Source organism: Brachionichthys hirsutus, chromosome 18 (genome assembly GCF_040956055.1).
Source record: "Brachionichthys hirsutus isolate HB-005 chromosome 18, CSIRO-AGI_Bhir_v1, whole genome shotgun sequence".
NCBI lineage: Eukaryota > Metazoa > Chordata > Actinopteri > Lophiiformes > Brachionichthyidae > Brachionichthys > Brachionichthys hirsutus.
This window is the reverse complement of record NC_090914.1, coordinates 5,186,828-5,204,278: the sequence shown is the minus strand read 5'-3', so window position 1 is coordinate 5,204,278 and position 17,451 is coordinate 5,186,828. Positions and strand designations below refer to the sequence as shown.

The following is a 17,451-nucleotide window of genomic DNA, read 5'->3' as shown; positions in this document are numbered from 1 at the left end:
GCCTCTCGCCCATAGCACGCTGGGATAAGGTCCAGCAACTCCCGTGACCCGCAAAGCAGAAAAGCGGCAAGAAGATGGATGGATGGATTTTGTGTTCATCCCACAGTCAGTCAACATTGCCATAAGCAGATGGCACGCTAAACAAATTACGGCCTTTCTTCCTTTTCAGTATTTTGGAAGAGCAAATATTCCTCTGCTCTTAACGATTCAACAATAAATACATAGAAAAAATGTAAAATAACAGATACAAAAAAGTGTTTTTTCTCCTCATATTTCATTTAATTCTTTTTTCACAAGGCACGAGGGTAGTGGTTGCAAACTAGTCACAACACAAACAGTCGCTGCCCAGCAGAGCCGAAGTGGATTTAAAATTACAGTACGTGTATTTGCACATTTAAAGTATGACGACACAGATTGCAAGACAAAACTTTTAAGAGCTTTTGTTGCAGATAATAAAACTACTGAAACCTAAGATATGTCTAGGAGCACATTTGCACCCAGTCGCTCTCTGGCACAGCATCAGGGAAGAGTCATGTTTCTTGTCGAGTTTGAAAAACTCGGCAATTACTGAAAAATGTACATGAAATACTGCACATTGACATCTTTTTTTTAATTGATTTAGAAACATTACCAGCACCAATTTACATCCCCAGTGCAAATCCAAGAAACGTCTGGGGATGCTAAATGAGGCATTTTATTTTAAAAGTTGCTGGTGACCTATTCGACATTGTGACATTTGTGAACAGATCGGCGTGTGGACGGAGACAATAAGAGTAAATCATCAGTTCCACGGTACAGCTGTGCGATACCTTGACAGTTCTTCTCAGACTTGAATCTGGTAACCATTCATGTCTGCAGATGACTTTTGCTCCAGCATCTTCTTCTCCCCGGAGGGACTGTAGCGAATAAAAATCACATCGGCGGTTGTATTTTCAGCAAAGATCCACACTATCTGGGCCACAGTGACAATCATACCGTCTCTCAACGTGGCTGATCCGACGTACGGGGCTGTTCTGTCCCGGTCCTCTGAGGGGTGACCCAGTGCAGTTCCTCCTGTCTTTGGTGGGGGAGGGTGGTGCGGGTTTTCCTATCTGCAAAAACAATCGAGAATGTCAAACAGTTAAAACGTGGGTGATTCGGCTATGCTCTTATCCTGGCACACGAGGACAGACCCATCATCGTGTGTCTGAAGTCTCGCTGAAATGTCATGTCAATTTGGATTTACTGTAAAAGATCAGCTGCTGATGGTCTGAGCTCCATGAATGAATCACAGCACGGCAGAGTCACGCCATCGCGTCGCTATATTAGTATGAGGGATGCTGAGAGCATCACTTAAGAAGAATCACTCCTCAAACGGCAGACTCAGTGTCGCCGTGTGACGCAGCACATCAGCTGAAATCTAATAAGGGCAAGTCCATCTGCTGGGAATGAATTATTTTTCTCATTACTGTCTTCGGTCTCGGAGGAGCTCCATCAGGCAGCTCCAGACACAGCAGGAAAACGAGTCTATGAAATCCGCAAAATATCTAACATTAACCATTTAAAGAAAAAACAACAACAACAACAATCTGAAGCAGTAAGAAATGCAAAGCAAAAGGTGCCAAAAAACAATCGAATAACATTCTGCTACGAGGGGATTACACTTTTCCTGAAACCACCGTACCTTCAGCCTCATGTCTCGGGTGTGTCGATCCAGCTCCTTCCGTAACTCCTCCTTTGTCAGCTTGTCCAAGTCTAGTATTGAATGTTTCCACTCTATCTGCTCCACGCTGTGAGGGTCATGGGATACATACTGGCCAATCCTGATTTTGCGCAGGGTATGCCAGTAGCCCCTGTAGGCACCCTCAAACTCTTGCACCAAGTCCATCAGCGTCCGGAGCTCCAGGGGCTTGAACATGAGGTCCTCCCTCCGGCTGATGCCCAGTGCGCCGAAGCGTCCCCCGCTGTGGACTCCCAGCACGATGTGGTGGAAGTGGTTCCCTGAGAACTGAGACTGAAAGCTGAGGGGGAAGCGCTCCACGGCCGGCATGTTGTTGGTGAGAGATCTACATGGCCAGTGAAGGAAATTTGATCTCTGACTCAGTCTTGAGCAAATTTTAGGAAAGGCAGCAGAAATAAATCATTAATGAATGAATTGTGAGAGCAATAAAACATAACAATACAATATCATAAAGCATCATGCATCATCTGGAGCAGTAAAGATACATCCCAAGGATTACTGCCTCCAGGCATTTGATTGGCAGAGCCTCCCGTGTCATCTCTTTAGCGATGTCCATCAACCTGAACAGAACAGTTGAAACTAAATAAAGGGATGGATAAAATTGTGTTCATGATCTAACAAACACTGTAACCGATATCTGGTGGCCTCTGCTGTAATCACTGATCGTCGTCAATACTGGATAAAAGAAAAATATGTGCTCACGCAGTCAGAGGCCGGCTCTTCTTGATTTCAAAGAACTGTGTCCCCGTGTGATTGTACCTGTAAGACAAGGTTAAGGTCATAAAATAACACTTTTCTCCATGCAGAAAGGAAGAGAGTCCTTTGGACTTTCAATTCTTTGTGATATTCATAGTTTGTTGTTTAATTATGGATAAATCTCTGCTCTGACTGGAAATCAATCTGAATATAGTATCTACAGTGGCCCCCCTTTTTTTTCTGAGATTATTAGAATGCAGAAATTCACCCATTTAAGTCAGATCAATGTGCGCAACACCATCAAAAAAAAGCATACTGCATCAAGCCCACTGTTCACATGTCACTCGAAGGATACTGCAATTCCCTGATGTATTTTTGTATGGCTTCCAGACGCTGTGGGACAGTGGCGGTGGGTTGGTATGTAGGCACGCTCGGTACTGGAATCTGCAGAGGAGAGCATGCAAACAGCTGCATCACCATTGTTCGGGCCTGATGCTCATTGCAGCTGGACGACACAGTCTCGTTTGACCTCGGTGCTCTTCACTACTCAGCAGGACAACACTCTTGTGCTTTAGCTGATCTTTAACCAGCGGCGTGAGAACTGCCGTTACTCTGGGAGCTTTCAAACGAAAACACAAATCACGAGTGTGACTTGCTATTACGAAATTGGCTGAAGTGAATGATCACCAATGGCTTGTGGATTTATCAGTCATGTGTGACTGCAACACTGCAAGTCAGTATTTTCACATAACACATGGGGGTAAATTACTTCTGCATTAAATGCAAGATTCAGCTGCACAGTGTGAAGAGCACTAGTAACCCCCCCCCCATGTGATCATCTGCAGGGTGCATTGCCCATTACCTTGGGCAGATCGGTGGCACCTCGGACGTCTTTCCCCAAAGCTTCGCCATTGGGGTGAATTCGAGCCACATGGCGCCACATCCTCTCCCAAGTCTCCTCATCCACCGGGAGGCCTCCTCTATTAACGCAGAAAGGGACCCCTCCATCCTTCAGCTCTTCTTCACCTTCATCCTCCTGCTCCTCTTCTCTCTCCTGCACCAAGATCTCAGAGGCGCTCAACATCTCCCCCTTCCACCAGAGTCCAGGCACGCACAAGAGTCTCCCCCCCCCCCCCCCGACTGACGCCTTGGACCTTTCTGCTGGTTAATCCACTCTCAGGTTTAAATTGGTTCCCATAACAGACGGCCAACTCATGACACCCAGCAGTTGTGTGACACCAGAGTCTCAAAGTAGGGGTCACTACTGTGGCATCTTAATCTGATCTGCCGTATTTATGCATGGGAGATTTCAAAAGTGAAGCACCAACATTTAAATGATGCCTTTTTTTTTTTTTTATAATCAGCTCTTTGGGTCAATCTTGACCAGAAATCACACGAATCCACTGATACTCATTTAGAGGTGCAGCCTATTTTCACGACAATACCGCTCAAGTTCTTCAGCAAGCAAAACACAATGCACCGCTATTACAGCCTGAAACTGGCTGGACCCTTCAGACAATAAAGTGTTATAAATTCCCCGCACCGTTAGCGGTCATTCATACCGGATACATCCCGTAAATCGCCTTCCGTTCTACAATTCCATCCTCTCGACACTCGTAAAAACGTCGGATGCAAACGATTTCCTTAAAGAAAGCCGGTTCATTGTTGACGCAGATGCTCCCGGTCCCGGATTAACGACTAACGGAGCGGCTCAGACACTCCCAGCCCTCGGTCCAGTGCGCATGCTCCGCGTTAAACGGGTGATCTCAGCCGGAACGAATGCTGCATTCAGGGGTTTCATCGAAAGGTGTTAATCCGAGTTGTGCCAAAGCGCGTTTTAATACCTCCGTTTACAAATCTAAGTGCAGAGTTAGGTACTGTGGTGGAAGGATGGAGAAAAGTGCTGCTTGAAGACAAGATACAAATAATAATAACGTGACTATTGTTTTTTATGTGCAGTATAAAATCCAAATTAATGTAAACTGAAAAGATAGTAAAATTAAGAAGGCAAGTCAAACTCTGGAAAACTCTGGGACTTCTTTATGTTTTTGTTTCTCATTGATAATTACTGTCTTTTTCATAATCATATCTGTTCATTTCTGTGTTGTCGGACAAACTGGAGACTGAAGATGACTGCAACAACTGATTTTATTATAGGAACAAAATGTCATGTAACAATTACATAACTTATTATTGCAGTTGGGTCAAACTCACCCAATCCTCACAAAATGATAACTCAAAACCGTACAATATTTTGAATGCACATAAAATGAAAATGAAACTTCAGTCTATTTACAGGTCCATCTCAGTTGTAGGAATATTAAAACCTTGGGGCGCCATAATCATCAGGCATCCTTTCGATGTTGTACCTGCAGGAAACATAAAACAACAAAAACCAGTACAGTTGTGTTTTTGGATCAGTCAGGTGCTGCCATACATTTGAGTTAGAGGCTACACTGAGAAATGTTACCTGTGGTTTGAGATGTACATGATGGGCACCCCCGGAATCTTCCTGACCCTTCTCTTTAGATCTCTGTCCACAGTAGCCAGGATGTAACACTTGTGCTGTGAAAACATATTTATGCATTTAAGTTCCAAAACTCTAGTGTTAGAAGACATACATTTACTCATTGTATTGTAGCGATCCATCCTATTACACAGATACATACTGCATAGCTGCACACTAACACTCATTACCTGAGTTACCCTTTGTACTAAACAGTCATCCGCATATGTCCCCTTGTGTGTGCATGGCAGGCGCTCAAACCTCGGATCCTTGGCTATCCTGCAAGAATAACGCAAGAACAATTAGAAACTTTGTGTCTAAGGATATCAATATCTCACTGACATGCCAATGTCATGAATGAAATGGTACCATTACAAATACAAAGAACAGTCCAGTCCAGTCCAATTTTACATTCAGCAGTTCATACCTGAGTGCGACTCTATACTTCATTCCGAGCTTTTCAATCTCAGCCATCACGCAGTCTGTGATGTACGGGATACCTAGATCGGGCAACACAAACGATTCTCATCCATTCAGGCTATGGAAGTCCTTCCAGGTTGAATCTGAAGCCACTGGACTTCAAGGATCCTCACCAATAGTCATCATGTGGTATTAGTACCGTACTTACATTTTGCATACAGACAATCCATCATAGATTGGACAATGTCCAGCTTGGCCTTGATTGAGAAGTTGATGAAATTGGTGTCGACTAAAACGTGGTATGGTGGACCAAGCTGAGTATTGTACTGGAAGAACAGGCAGGACGGGTGCTTCGACCTGCACAAGGCAAGTAAGTCAAGATAAGGAAGCATCCAGAAGTTAGCATTCAAATGATACTTTTGCGTGGTAATCTTACACTTCTCTCTCCTTCAGGGCTGAAGGATCCTTCTTCTTTTTATCTTTCGCTTTAGCTCGGTCTTTCTCCTTTCTAGGAAACAGAAAAACCAAAATAAAATAAGAGTGATTGCACATCCACAAATACAAGAATTTGTCATGAGAATGGTGAAAATTGTTTATTAGCAACAATGAAAACTTACATTCTGTGATCTTTCAGATTAATCATTCTCTTCATTGCAGCAAACTGTCTTGTTTTCTGCTTACCCTGGATTGAACAAATCAAAGAAGACAAACTGGTTACAACCAACAGCTCCCCTTGTTTGAACGCAAGGATTCAAGAACAATACAAGCTCAGGCTAAAAGAATCGATGCTTTTCTTGCATAGTTTCCTGACTGCTTATATGTCAAGATGATTTCTAGAACATGAGATACAGTATTTGGGAAAGCAACACTGGACTCCATGAAGCACCGAAACTGCGATCATGGCTAACGCTAACATTAAAGTTCACAACGTTTTAGGGCAAATGCCAACTGAATTCCACTAAAGCCTTGGCAGAAATTTCACGGGAGTAGAGACTAGATCATTTACGGCTATTGCTTTGCACAGTTACACGTGAAACGGTGGGTAACCTCAACACTTAAATGTTAGCGTACCCGGTTTTTAGACGTCGGCTAGCTTAGCGCTGAAGTTCGCCGAACGAATAAAACCTTCAACGCCTGAATAATTACACACGGAGTATAATATTCTAATGCGTAAAACTACAGAGACAGTCGTGGCTTCACTGTAACATAGTTAGAGACAACGTACCATGTTTATAAATTGAATTGGAACAGGCGCTCCTTCCCTCGTGCAACGCTGCGATTACAAGTGACGTCATCAAAGATCGACAGCTTTTCTGCGCATTTTTCGTTAGCCAAGCTAATGCCTGACGGTCGAAGGTATGTGCAGGTGTTAAAACATCAAAGATAAAGGGCAATTGTGTATTCTCTGTTTTAAACGCGCTTTAGCAAACAGCGATGTATGCGCATCGCGGAACTCTCGACAACAACAATGGGATGGTGCAAAACGTCATGAAATTACGTTGATATTGTAGACGGATTTGGCTAGCTGCTAGCATTGTGCTGTCCATGTAATGTCACCGGAGCAGTTTGTAAATATGCGGCCAGCGATTGTTAACAGCCGACAGATTCACCTTGCTCTATTGGTGTCAATAGACCTGCGAAAACGGGAGATATCTTTATGTTTATGTTCCTCTTCTGATGTCTCCTGGCTTTTGCAAAGCATTTCAGACAACTGTCCGACTAGACAGCTGGTTGCCAGACCTTTCATTAGTCATGTTCTTCATGCATATTTCAGTGCTGTGGATATTGCATGCAATGTTGTTCTACCATCAGCGAACACCTCTCCAAGGCGACACTTAAAATATTCATGCTTTCTTGGCAAAGGCTTTTAGGCCATCTCTATGGAGTCAAATGTGCCAACAAACATTTATTTGTTTTGTGTTTTGGTGTAGCTTGTTTTGAGTTGTATTTTGAATTGTAGGAAACTCAACTTGCCCAGATTGAGAGGCGGTATTCCTTTGAGCACAGAGAGGTCTGAGTGAAGGCTGAAAAGATGGTCTGATGGACCGCCGCTTCTTCCTGACATTCCTCCTCTGTTCAGTGTTGTGGATTTTCTTCTGGGAAATACGCTGGAAGAAACGAAAAGAGAGTCAGATTGAGGAATGGTTCCAACGGCATAGCCTCTCTCAGTACAGACACTTATTTGAAGGTTGGTAGGTTACAGTGTCATTTTGCTTTTGCATTGCAATTTTGGCTTGGAAATGTTTTATGCATGAAGCTGCTGCAACATTGACACTTACTATTGCTTGAAACTCTCTGTTTAGAAAGATTTTGAGAACAATAATCCTATGCACGACTTTTCAGAGCAGGAATTCCTGGAATAGGTGTCGCATTTAAACTGAATTTGCACTGTATATACTGCAAAGAGATTGTGTTGCTAATTGCTTTTACTCTGGTAATCTTTTTGGATTTGAACATAGCATATATGGATAATCAGAATTTTTAAATGACAATTTTAATAGACTATAATATCTGATTTAAAAAGCTTTAAAGCCTGTACCGGAGAATAAATTATGCTGAGATTGGCATGTTGGCTAGTATGTAATTGGGGATTTTTTTTTTATGTGCTGTCCGTGCGTCACCCAGATGTGCAGACACTGGAAGAACTGAGTCTGAGTGTTCTTAGTCGACTGGAAGAGGTGGTGAAGGAACAGCAGCGTTGGAGGGAAATAGCCGAGGCCCACATCCAGCTGCTGAGGGACTTTGCCTTCCAGGAGTGGCTCTGCTCCCAGAATCTAGAGCACTACTACCACATGTAAGCAATGAAAGGTCTCAGCTTTAACATTTACACAAGTCTGGCGAGTAGTCGTATGCAGCTTTCCTTTTTTTGAAACAATTATTTGTTGGCAAATCATAAAGGTAAACTTTTCCAGGCTTTGTATTGAATTGTTAAATGTGTAGGAGGCTCGTTCCATAAAGCAAGTTAATCAAATAAACCAGTGTTATTCCGGTTAGGCTGTCCTTTTTCCAACTGACTCGGCTCCACAAAGCAAACGCAGCATCATTATGATGGAAAACTAGCTTGGTCCAGAGCAAGATAACTCACTCAAGTGTTTTCCAATAGTATGATAATAGCTACATTTATTGTTTTTCATATTATTATTCATTCGGTATCACCAGCTGCTCATTTTAAAGCACTGCTGTTTGCTGCTGTGGATTGATCTGATCTGTGTTTGATCTCTCGGGCTGCTTAAAACAGGCATGTAAAAGTGTTACACACAGTTAACTACCTGAAAATATAATATCTAGTAGTCTGACTGAATAAGCAAGAATTCATCTTGACAGGAACTTCTTTAGCCCGTTTGATCAGCTGCCTTTATTGTTGGACCTAAATCGCTGCCTTTCTCTGCATCTTTTATTGCACTGACCCATCGCGTCTGTATAATTACACAGGCCATGCTCGTTCATGCCCACTTGAGGGCAGCCTCCCCTTACGTTAGTGGCTGTTTGCTGAAACGGAGCTGCATTGGCTGCAGTGTTTCAGAGGGTCACTGCAGTAAAATGTATAGTGGTGAGACCCTGCAGCAAGCAATGCAGATCAAGTATGAGTCTTTGATAAAAGAATTTCCATTGATGGAGCAAACAGGCCACCTTTTGATCAAGCTGCTGCTTGATCAAAAGGTGGCCTGTTTGCCCGGATTAGTTTCAGTTTAGAATGTTGATTGCAACTGATCTGATGATCACTTGTGTGTTTTTAATCACATAATCATGGCATAGTTATTATGTGTCTAGGGAAAACTGTCCAGTATTTACGATTAGTGCAGCATCATAACTTTGAAGGTCATAGTTGCGACCCGATCAATGCCCCCCCTTTGTGTTGTATATAAGATTTAAATACAAACACAGATCAAGCTGAGCTACAATCCATCGACTTACTGTGTAGAAACAGGATGGTCTTTACGTTCATTTACCGTAAATATTCTTACTGTAGATGGTTGAAGTCTGATTAGATATCTCATGGAGAGCACAGCGGCTGCAGCTGGGGTGAATTTGTTTTATAAATATTTATATCTGTATAGATTGAGATTGCCAGCGTGCTTGCATCTTTATGTCAATAAACTCTGCTTTTAGACTTAGAATATGTTAATCTCATTTCAGTTATTGTTGCGATTGTATTACGTGGTGCCATAATGGCTATTTTAATCTCACTGTGAAAGGTTAAATACAGCAGAAGTGCAATCTCGCTGTGTTTGTGCTGACAAAGACATCATTATTATCTCTCCTTTCATGGGAGATTAGGATTTATGGTTTTTGTCCTCTGCTGCGCTTATCTAGACCTTTGCATGCGCTCAAACATTTGGCATTATATACCTGCCTCAGTATTCCATTTGACTTGGCTAAAGAGTTTAGGTGTGTGTTTTCTGTGTGGACGTCGTGGTGTGCACGGCTCCAGGAGCAGCCACTCTTAGTAGACATGGATGCAACTGTGAGAAATAAACATTAATCATCAAACATTGTCCTTTTATTTACTGCTTATACTTTTACTTTTGTTCCCTGCTGCAGACTGAAGTCCTTGGGTTGTATGAATCTGGGTGATCTGTTTCAGTTTGACAGTCGGCTGCCGCTGTCTCTAGCTGCCTGGGGCTACGACTACAAAGATTACGTAAGGCTGTCTACAGGCATCAAGATCCTCAGGACGTCCAAAGGGAGTCGCGACGACGACTACGAAATCCGGCTGGTACACAGCCTGGCTGCGAGGCGTCTGAATGAAAAGTGGTCAGTTGGTAAGAGCCGGACAAACGTCCTTCAGATGGGTTTAGTTTGGCGGACTTTCAATACAGAAATCTTGATAGAAGACACAAGACGTATTTGACAAAAAATGTTTCATTTTGACATTATTATTATTGATCAGACATAAGGCTTACTTGACTAGAATTTTTGCACAGGCACAACTTGTATATCTAAGTTTGAATAACACGAAGCAGGGATATCTGTAGCTGTGATCAAGCAGTCTGATTTTATAATTGATGTAACACCGTCCTCATATCTTTTCAGCGGGAGCTCTCATATTTGGCTGCACTGTTGCACTGTGCTTCTTGATAAGGGACCTCATGTTTTACGTGATCGGTGAGTTTCTGTTAGCTCTTTGGATCCGGGTTCTTGTAGATGGCGGCGGAGCAAGAATGCATTATAAATTCTGTCATATATAACCTTTTGTCGGACTTCAGTCTGTTCTGTGTAAGTGGTATTTATATTTTAGCAAACATATTCCAACGTATGCCTCTTTTCATATTATGGCAGGTGGAATTACCGTTTCCATCATAGCATTTGTCTTTACCATCAAGTTCCTATGCGAGCTTGCAGCGAGGGTGGTCAGCTTCCTGCAGAATGAGGATCCGGGGCGACGCGGTGACAGGAGCATCTACGACTATGTCCGGGGCAACTACCTGGACCCACGCTCTTGCAAGGTATCTTGGGATTGGAAGGAACCACAGGAAGTGGGGCAGACTATGAGCTTCCGGGTCCAGGTAGTTATTGATTCCTTTTTCCCGTCTTGTCTTTCCTGTTGACTTTCTTGCAAGCATTTAACGGATACGACGTATTCATTAACAATTTTAAATGATGCACCTTTTATGATTCTGCCTTCTTAGCTGTTTTATAAGAATGGCCAGCCGTTCCCAGCCCATCGTCCTGTGGGACTGAAGGTCAACATCACTCACATCGAATTGGCTCTGGAGATCCCTGTTACAAAGGAGGTTCTGCAAGAACCAGAGTCCAACGTAGTCAAAGTGGCCTTCACAGTACGCAAGGCTGGACGCTACGAAGTTGCTGTTAAGTTGGGTGGCCTCAATGTGGCCTACAGCCCTTATTACAAGATATTCCAGCCAGGTATTTCTCCTGCATCATTGAGATCCAGCCCATCTATTGCCGTGTGTTTATTGATTTGACGAGTTCACATTGCTGATGGAGTGTAATTCTGTACTTTTGCTCGCTTGCAGGTACAGTCGTCCCATCCAAAACCAAGATAGCTTACCATTTCTCCACCCTGGTGGTGACGTACGGCCAGCAGCACACTTTGCAGATTGAGCCCAGGGACGAGTACGGAAACCCGACCAGCAACTCCACATCTCTCACAGATGAAGCCAACTACAGCGTCCACGTGCACTCCGTAAGGCAGCAAAGCCCTTTTCTGTTAACCACGGTAGCTCATCGTTTAATAAGAATAAATCATTTCTGATTACGTTTTTTGATCAGTGATTTTCCTAGTTGCACAGCTGCTCCAGTACAACAGGGCATTTACAGGTCGGCCTCTAAAGTTGGAGCTGGGATTTAATTTAGTTTCCCCTCTTTTTCCAGCTGGGTACAGTGGATGACGACGGTATGGACGAGTACTACAGGAAGTCCGTTTCACTCAATAAACAGCTTTGCCAGGTTCTGCTGAGACTGACCTTGAGACGGACGGGCTGTTTCCGGGCCCGCATCTCCTACAAGGATCAGCCGCTCAGCAACGGGGAATTTGACATTATTGTTCTCAATGGTGAGCAACCTTTCCTTGCTTAAAAAAAAAAAGAAAAGCCGACACACAACAAACGGGATGCGCTTAAAAGTGACTCGTATTGCTTGCTTCAGAGAATGAGAAGACCTGCGTGGAGAAGAATGTGTCCACTCCGGGCATAAGCATCTACTTTGAGGCTTACCTTTACAGCAGCGGGAACTACTGCAGCTCTTCGTGGCAGTTGCCAGCCCCCTCTTTGCTCGCTCCCCAGAGGAGGCCCTCCATGGGAGAAGAAGAGGATGAGCACGACTCTCCTGTGGAGGGACAACCCGAGAAGGTCAAGAAACCAAAAAAGGTCTATTGTTACATATCGCCAAAGGTAAATGGACAGAATATGAATGTTTCTTTTGGAGTTCTGAATACAACAAAAGAACTACATATTGTATTTGATGTGCGTAACATAAAACAATAATAATGCAGCACGATTTGACGTTCATGTCAAACAGCAACTGTCCGTAAAGGAGTTCTACCTGAAAATTATTCCGTGGCGCCTTTTCACCTTTCGAGTGTGTCCAGGAACGAAGGTGAGCAGAGCTGGCATCAGAAGGCCTCAGAGATCATTTCAGTTTTCTCAAGTTTGCCGGTCTCATCATGTCTCCCATCTCTTCTTTCAGTTTACCTATTACGGTCCCGACCCGGTTCACAAGTATCTAACTTTAGTGGTGGATGATGGAATACAGCCTCCGGTAGAGCTCAGCTGCAAAGACAGGAACATCATGGCCGCTACATTCATTCGCTTCCTGCACAAGAATATTGGTTCGTCCCTGTTCATGCGATCGCTGTTGTCATCAGCTGCTTTTAGTCAGCGTTGTCCTTTTTGGGGACTCGTCTGATGGCGTCCTCCACAGGTGGTTCTGAAACCTTTCAAGACAAGGTGAACTTCTTTCAACGTGAACTCAGGCACATTCATTCCAAGAGACCTCGCACCAAGACGTGCCTAAAAATAACTCGACTCTCCATTTTGGATTCTGTGAGTTATAACGCTATTAAACAACGTGTATATGTAACTGTAACATTAATGTTAACCTAGCGATCATTCTCCTTTCTCTGTCCCTCCTGCTGCTTCTTAGTCCTTGAAAGCTACAAGGAATTTCTCTGTGTCAGACTGGAGTAAGAACTTTGAGGTTGTGTTTCAGGACGAGGAAGGTAAAGCAAAAACCTTTGAATATAACTGAATCTCACATTTATGTTGTTCCAGGAAACATTTAAAAACACAAAGGCCTCAAAGGTCAATCTTAATGAAAGTAAGAGAACCAATAGATCATTAAGGCGAGCGTGCTCCTTTGATTTGTCTCTGCAGCCCTGGACTGGGGGGGGCCTCGTCGGGAGTGGTTTGAGCTGATTTGTAAGACTCTTTTTGACACCTCCAACAAACTGTTCACTCGCTTCAGTGAAAACAACCAGGGTCTGGTAAGTTGTTGTTTTTTTGTTCTTTAACATGAGTCAAAAATCACTTTCATGCGAAAAAATAAGAATAAGATTGCAATTATCTTTCTTTTCCAGGTGCACCCAAACGCTGACCGGCCAGCCCACCTGCGTCTAAAGATTTATGAATTTGCAGGTCGCGTTGTTGGGAAGTGCCTGTACGAGTCCGCTCTGGGTGGGGCCTACAAGCAGCTGGTGCGGGCTCGCTTTACACGGTCCTTCTTAGCTCAGATCATTGGCCTCAGGATGAACTACAAGGTACGGAACGTGACGTGTTGTATTGTCATTGTTTACCCTCCGTTTTCAGTCTCATCACTTCTACATTCCTCGCAAAGAAAAGAAACCCGATGCTTTTCTTGCCGTTATTTATTTCACTGAGAACAATCCAGCATGTTTTACTGTTTATTTGACCTTCTAAGATTTCAAAACCCACTTAAAAAAAAAGATTATTACAAAAAGAGAAATGTGTGTTTTTTTGGTTTCTTTTCTATGTCCAGTACTTCGAGACAGACGACCAGGAGTTCTACAAAACCAAAGTCTGCTTCATCCTAAACAATGACGTGAGTGAAATGGACCTGGTGTTTGCTGAAGAGAAGTATAGCACGGCGGGACAGCTGGAGAAGGTGAGGCAATGTTTTGGAAGGGAGCATCCTCTTTTATCCCTGACGTAATTTCATAGGCGATAGTAGCAATAAACCAAACAAAAGAGAACATATTGGTTGTTTGGCAAGTTTCTCATTCTTCCTTAAGAGGGGGGGGGGGTTATATAAAGCTGGACCTGTGGGCTATGACATCCTGGGCAGTTTTTTTTTAACTCTGTTACTCAGTTGCTAGAATACAAGAAAATAACTGGCTGTGGAACTCCCCTTGGTGAAATAGAGTTCAATGTAATTCGTGTTCATGAATAGATATTGCTCCAATTAGATTTTTTAAATTAAATTGGCGACTTGTACGGGGGGGGGGTACCTCGCCTCGCGCCCCAACGCCGGCTCGAACAGGCTCCAGCATTGTCGCTTGGTCTGTTGCAGGTGGTGGAGCTGATATCAGGCGGAGCTCAGATTGCTGTCACCAACGAAAACAAGGTGCATTATCTCAACCTGCTGGCCCAGTACCGGCTGGCCAGTCAGGTGAGAGATGAGGTGGAACACTTCCTGAAAGGTACGCTGTAGCACAGCGGCTGTCTGTTCCTCTGCCGTTTAGGATATTAACTAATGTAAACTTCCTGATCAACTGCAGGTTTGAATGAACTTGTTCCAGAAAATCTGCTAGCCATATTTGATGAGAATGAGCTGGAGGTACGTGTGGCGTGTCTCTCAATCGGTCATGTCAATCTTTGAAATACCAGTGAGTGAAAGGTTTTTCCCGTTCATTCCCATCAGCTGTTGATGTGCGGCACTGGCAATATTAATGTGCAGGACTTCAAGGCTCATGCCGTGATCGTCGGAGGATCCTGGCACTTCAGAGAGAAGGCATGTGGTGGAAATCCTTTCTTTGCTTCCTTCCGACGTCGGGCTGCGGAGGGGAGGTGTCTGAGCATTTCGATTTTTCTATTCCCGCAGGTGATGAGGTGGTTCTGGGCCGTGGTGTCCAGCTTCACCCAGGAGGAATTGGCACGTCTGCTGCAGTTCACCACGGGCTCCTCTCAGCTTCCCCCCGGGGGGTTCAACACCCTTTGCCCCTCCTTCCAGATCATCGCTGCCCCAACACACAGCACCTTGCCCACTGCACATACCTGGTGAGTCAGACAGCTTGCACACGTTTGGGATGCCCCACTTTTCAAAGCTATGTTAGTTCCTATTTGAGTCCGGCGAAGACCTGAAATGCATCTTGTCTTTTAAGAAGTACCGGTACTCATTTTTACAGTATTATGTTTTCTACAGCTTTGTAATGTTGCTAGCGTGACATCATTCTCTTGTTCTGTTGACAATAATGTTTTTCTTTTTGTAAAGCAGCTGCTTTTAGCAAACATTACTGAAATTGAAATAAATAGTGCATCTTCATCTGTTCTCAGAAGCTGATTACATATTTTTGTGTTGCTCTAATGACGTGTGACAGCCGACTGTTGCCTGCAGGATGAACTCAAAAGAAATGAAATGAGCTATAGTTTTTGGTCCTAATGTGGCCAAACACAATAGTGTGGCTCATTTTAAAGGTTCTTGTGCAACAAAAGAGCTCTATGCCAGAGAGGAATAAGATAGATTAGACATGGAAATGTTTATAATTTAGTCAGTGTTGATATTTGTCCTTTTGTCAGATTAGGTAACGATAAAACAAATAATGAGAAAATGAATTATTTAATGTTTATATCTGCCAATGTTTCATCGTGTTTAAATGCTTTATCAGAATGTGAGCTTAATTTCTGCTGTCGTCATCTCTGTCCAGTTTTAACCAGCTGTGCCTCCCTACTTACGACTCCTATGAAGAACTGCACAAGATGCTCAAGCTGGCCATCAGTGAGGGCAGCGAGGGCTTCGGCATGCTCTGACTCACGCCGCTGTGGTTCCAAGCGCTGTTCACCTCCCTGCTCCAGTTCCCTACATTAGCTTTTTGACAGAATCACCCCCCCCCCCACACACACAGGCTCCCTGCGAGCACTCTCTCAGGTTGAGAGACCAATGCAGGAAGTCCAATGAGGCTGTCCTGAAACTGAGGCTTCTGAACACTTGTGCTATTTGTGTAATATCTAAAATATCTGGCCGTTGACAAAAAGGAAACCAGCATTTGCCGAAGAGTCAGGGTGGGGGGGGTTAGTTTTATTATTTATCCTAATTTTTTGTTTTTGTTTTATATGTTTGGAAGACATGACATGAGCAAAGGCCTTGAGTATTAATGTGTGACTGCTCCTCTTGCAATTTGCAAGCTGAGGACCACTAAGTGCGACAGCGTCGTTCCTGCGATGTGGCTGGTGCTTGCACCTACGACACTTTGGCCTTAATCGATCAGGGACCGGTGTGTGTATGTAAATATATCACTGTTTTACTTCAATACTTGTATATAGTACTGTGCATCCTCTCGATTGGATTACCTTTTTGATTTGACATTTATGGAGAAGGGATTTCTTTACTGTTGCACATTGATGGGTTGAGAGTTTCTATAAGCAATTTTCTCTCAAATGAATGTGTTTTTAAAGAAACCTCATTTATATTGTTGATACAAGTTGTTTATACAACTTACTGTGCATTAATATTGTTTATTGTTTGTTATATAACTTGCCTTATTCATGCCCTTTGCCTGTGATCATGTCCAGAGAGGGTGTGAAGGTGTGAGATGCGTCGTTGACAGGTCATCGATACATGAGGACGTTTCTACTCGGTTATTTATTGGTCAGTGTTGACGTGAGCTCATATATAACAAACGTAGTGTTATATATGTTGTATTCTTTTTCCGTTTTCATTGACAGCCATGTATTGGGTCACCTCAGAATCTCCTATCCCACCTCTTGCATCTTCTGGCCACACGTCGGTATGTATTCAAGCAGATGTAGCGCAAACTTACAATTTTGTCATAGCTGCCTCCTCACACTCGTGACTGATCATCCATCAGCCACATGACCCTGAAGCATTAGGTCGCTGCCCTTTACATCCGCGATGCTATTATAAATAATTTTCTTTATTATTGTTGGTATTGTTTACATCCTCTGTTGTTCCTGAGTGTACATGTTCATTAATGGTTTTATTCTAATGTGTGTTGACGGTGTTTGCAGAGCATTTGGGAACCTTCCTGTTTCCCTGAAGCAAAAAAAGAAAGTATTCTCAACACTATTTGAGTTGAACATTTGCTCCCCAGTTCTTTGGATGCAGTCTCATTCCTTTCATTTATTATTCTCACAGTGGACAGTAAATTATTTATTGTTCACAAACAGTTTTTTCATATTTTGGTTTCTGTTTCTGTAGAGTGGGATAAACTACATAGCATTAGCATTAGCTTTGGAGAGTGTTAGAAAGGTCTATATGTTAGTGTACGTTTGGGTTTGTGTCATTTTGAACTAATGTACTGAGGATAACATTGAAAAATGTATTTAAAGATTAAGGTAGTTTTAGCTTTTTGGATGTCCCAAAAAGTATGACATCATAAACGAAAAAGGAGGCCGGTCTGTCTTGTAGTTCAATGCCCCTGATTAATGTTTTGCTTTTCATGAGCACCGGTGAA

General features: G+C 43.2%; 3 protein-coding genes across 3 annotated transcripts; 1 reads left to right on the top strand and 2 right to left on the bottom strand.

The window, feature by feature from the left end:
* Positions 1-823: 823 nt before the first annotated feature.
* Positions 824-3,500, bottom strand: vash1 (vasohibin 1). The gene is made up of 7 exons (XM_068752195.1): positions 3,279-3,500; positions 2,772-2,860; positions 2,423-2,479; positions 2,206-2,280; positions 1,664-2,045; positions 976-1,091; positions 824-896 (listed from the first exon to the last, which is right to left on the bottom strand). Exons 1-7 carry the CDS (start codon positions 3,498-3,500, stop codon positions 824-826), a joined length of 1,014 nt encoding a protein of 337 aa, XP_068608296.1.
* Positions 3,501-4,546: 1,046 nt separating this feature from the next.
* Positions 4,547-6,633, bottom strand: fcf1 (FCF1 rRNA-processing protein). The gene is made up of 8 exons (XM_068751951.1): positions 6,568-6,633; positions 5,960-6,024; positions 5,779-5,850; positions 5,551-5,699; positions 5,350-5,422; positions 5,114-5,201; positions 4,887-4,981; positions 4,547-4,785 (listed from the first exon to the last, which is right to left on the bottom strand). The coding sequence occupies exons 1-8, from the start codon at positions 6,568-6,570 to the stop codon at positions 4,737-4,739; spliced, it is 594 nt and encodes a 197-aa protein (XP_068608052.1). The 5' UTR covers positions 6,571-6,633; the 3' UTR covers positions 4,547-4,736.
* Positions 6,634-7,382: 749 nt separating this feature from the next.
* Positions 7,383-15,787, top strand: arel1 (apoptosis resistant E3 ubiquitin protein ligase 1). The gene is made up of 21 exons (XM_068752106.1): positions 7,383-7,530; positions 7,968-8,136; positions 9,885-10,105; positions 10,377-10,448; positions 10,623-10,849; positions 10,973-11,210; positions 11,321-11,490; positions 11,679-11,859; positions 11,952-12,196; positions 12,324-12,401; positions 12,492-12,633; positions 12,726-12,847; positions 12,948-13,023; positions 13,178-13,287; positions 13,381-13,560; positions 13,800-13,925; positions 14,331-14,460; positions 14,539-14,597; positions 14,682-14,771; positions 14,862-15,037; positions 15,685-15,787. The coding sequence occupies exons 1-21, from the start codon at positions 7,383-7,385 to the stop codon at positions 15,785-15,787; spliced, it is 3,063 nt and encodes a 1,020-aa protein (XP_068608207.1).
* Positions 15,788-17,451: the final 1,664 nt, after the last annotated feature.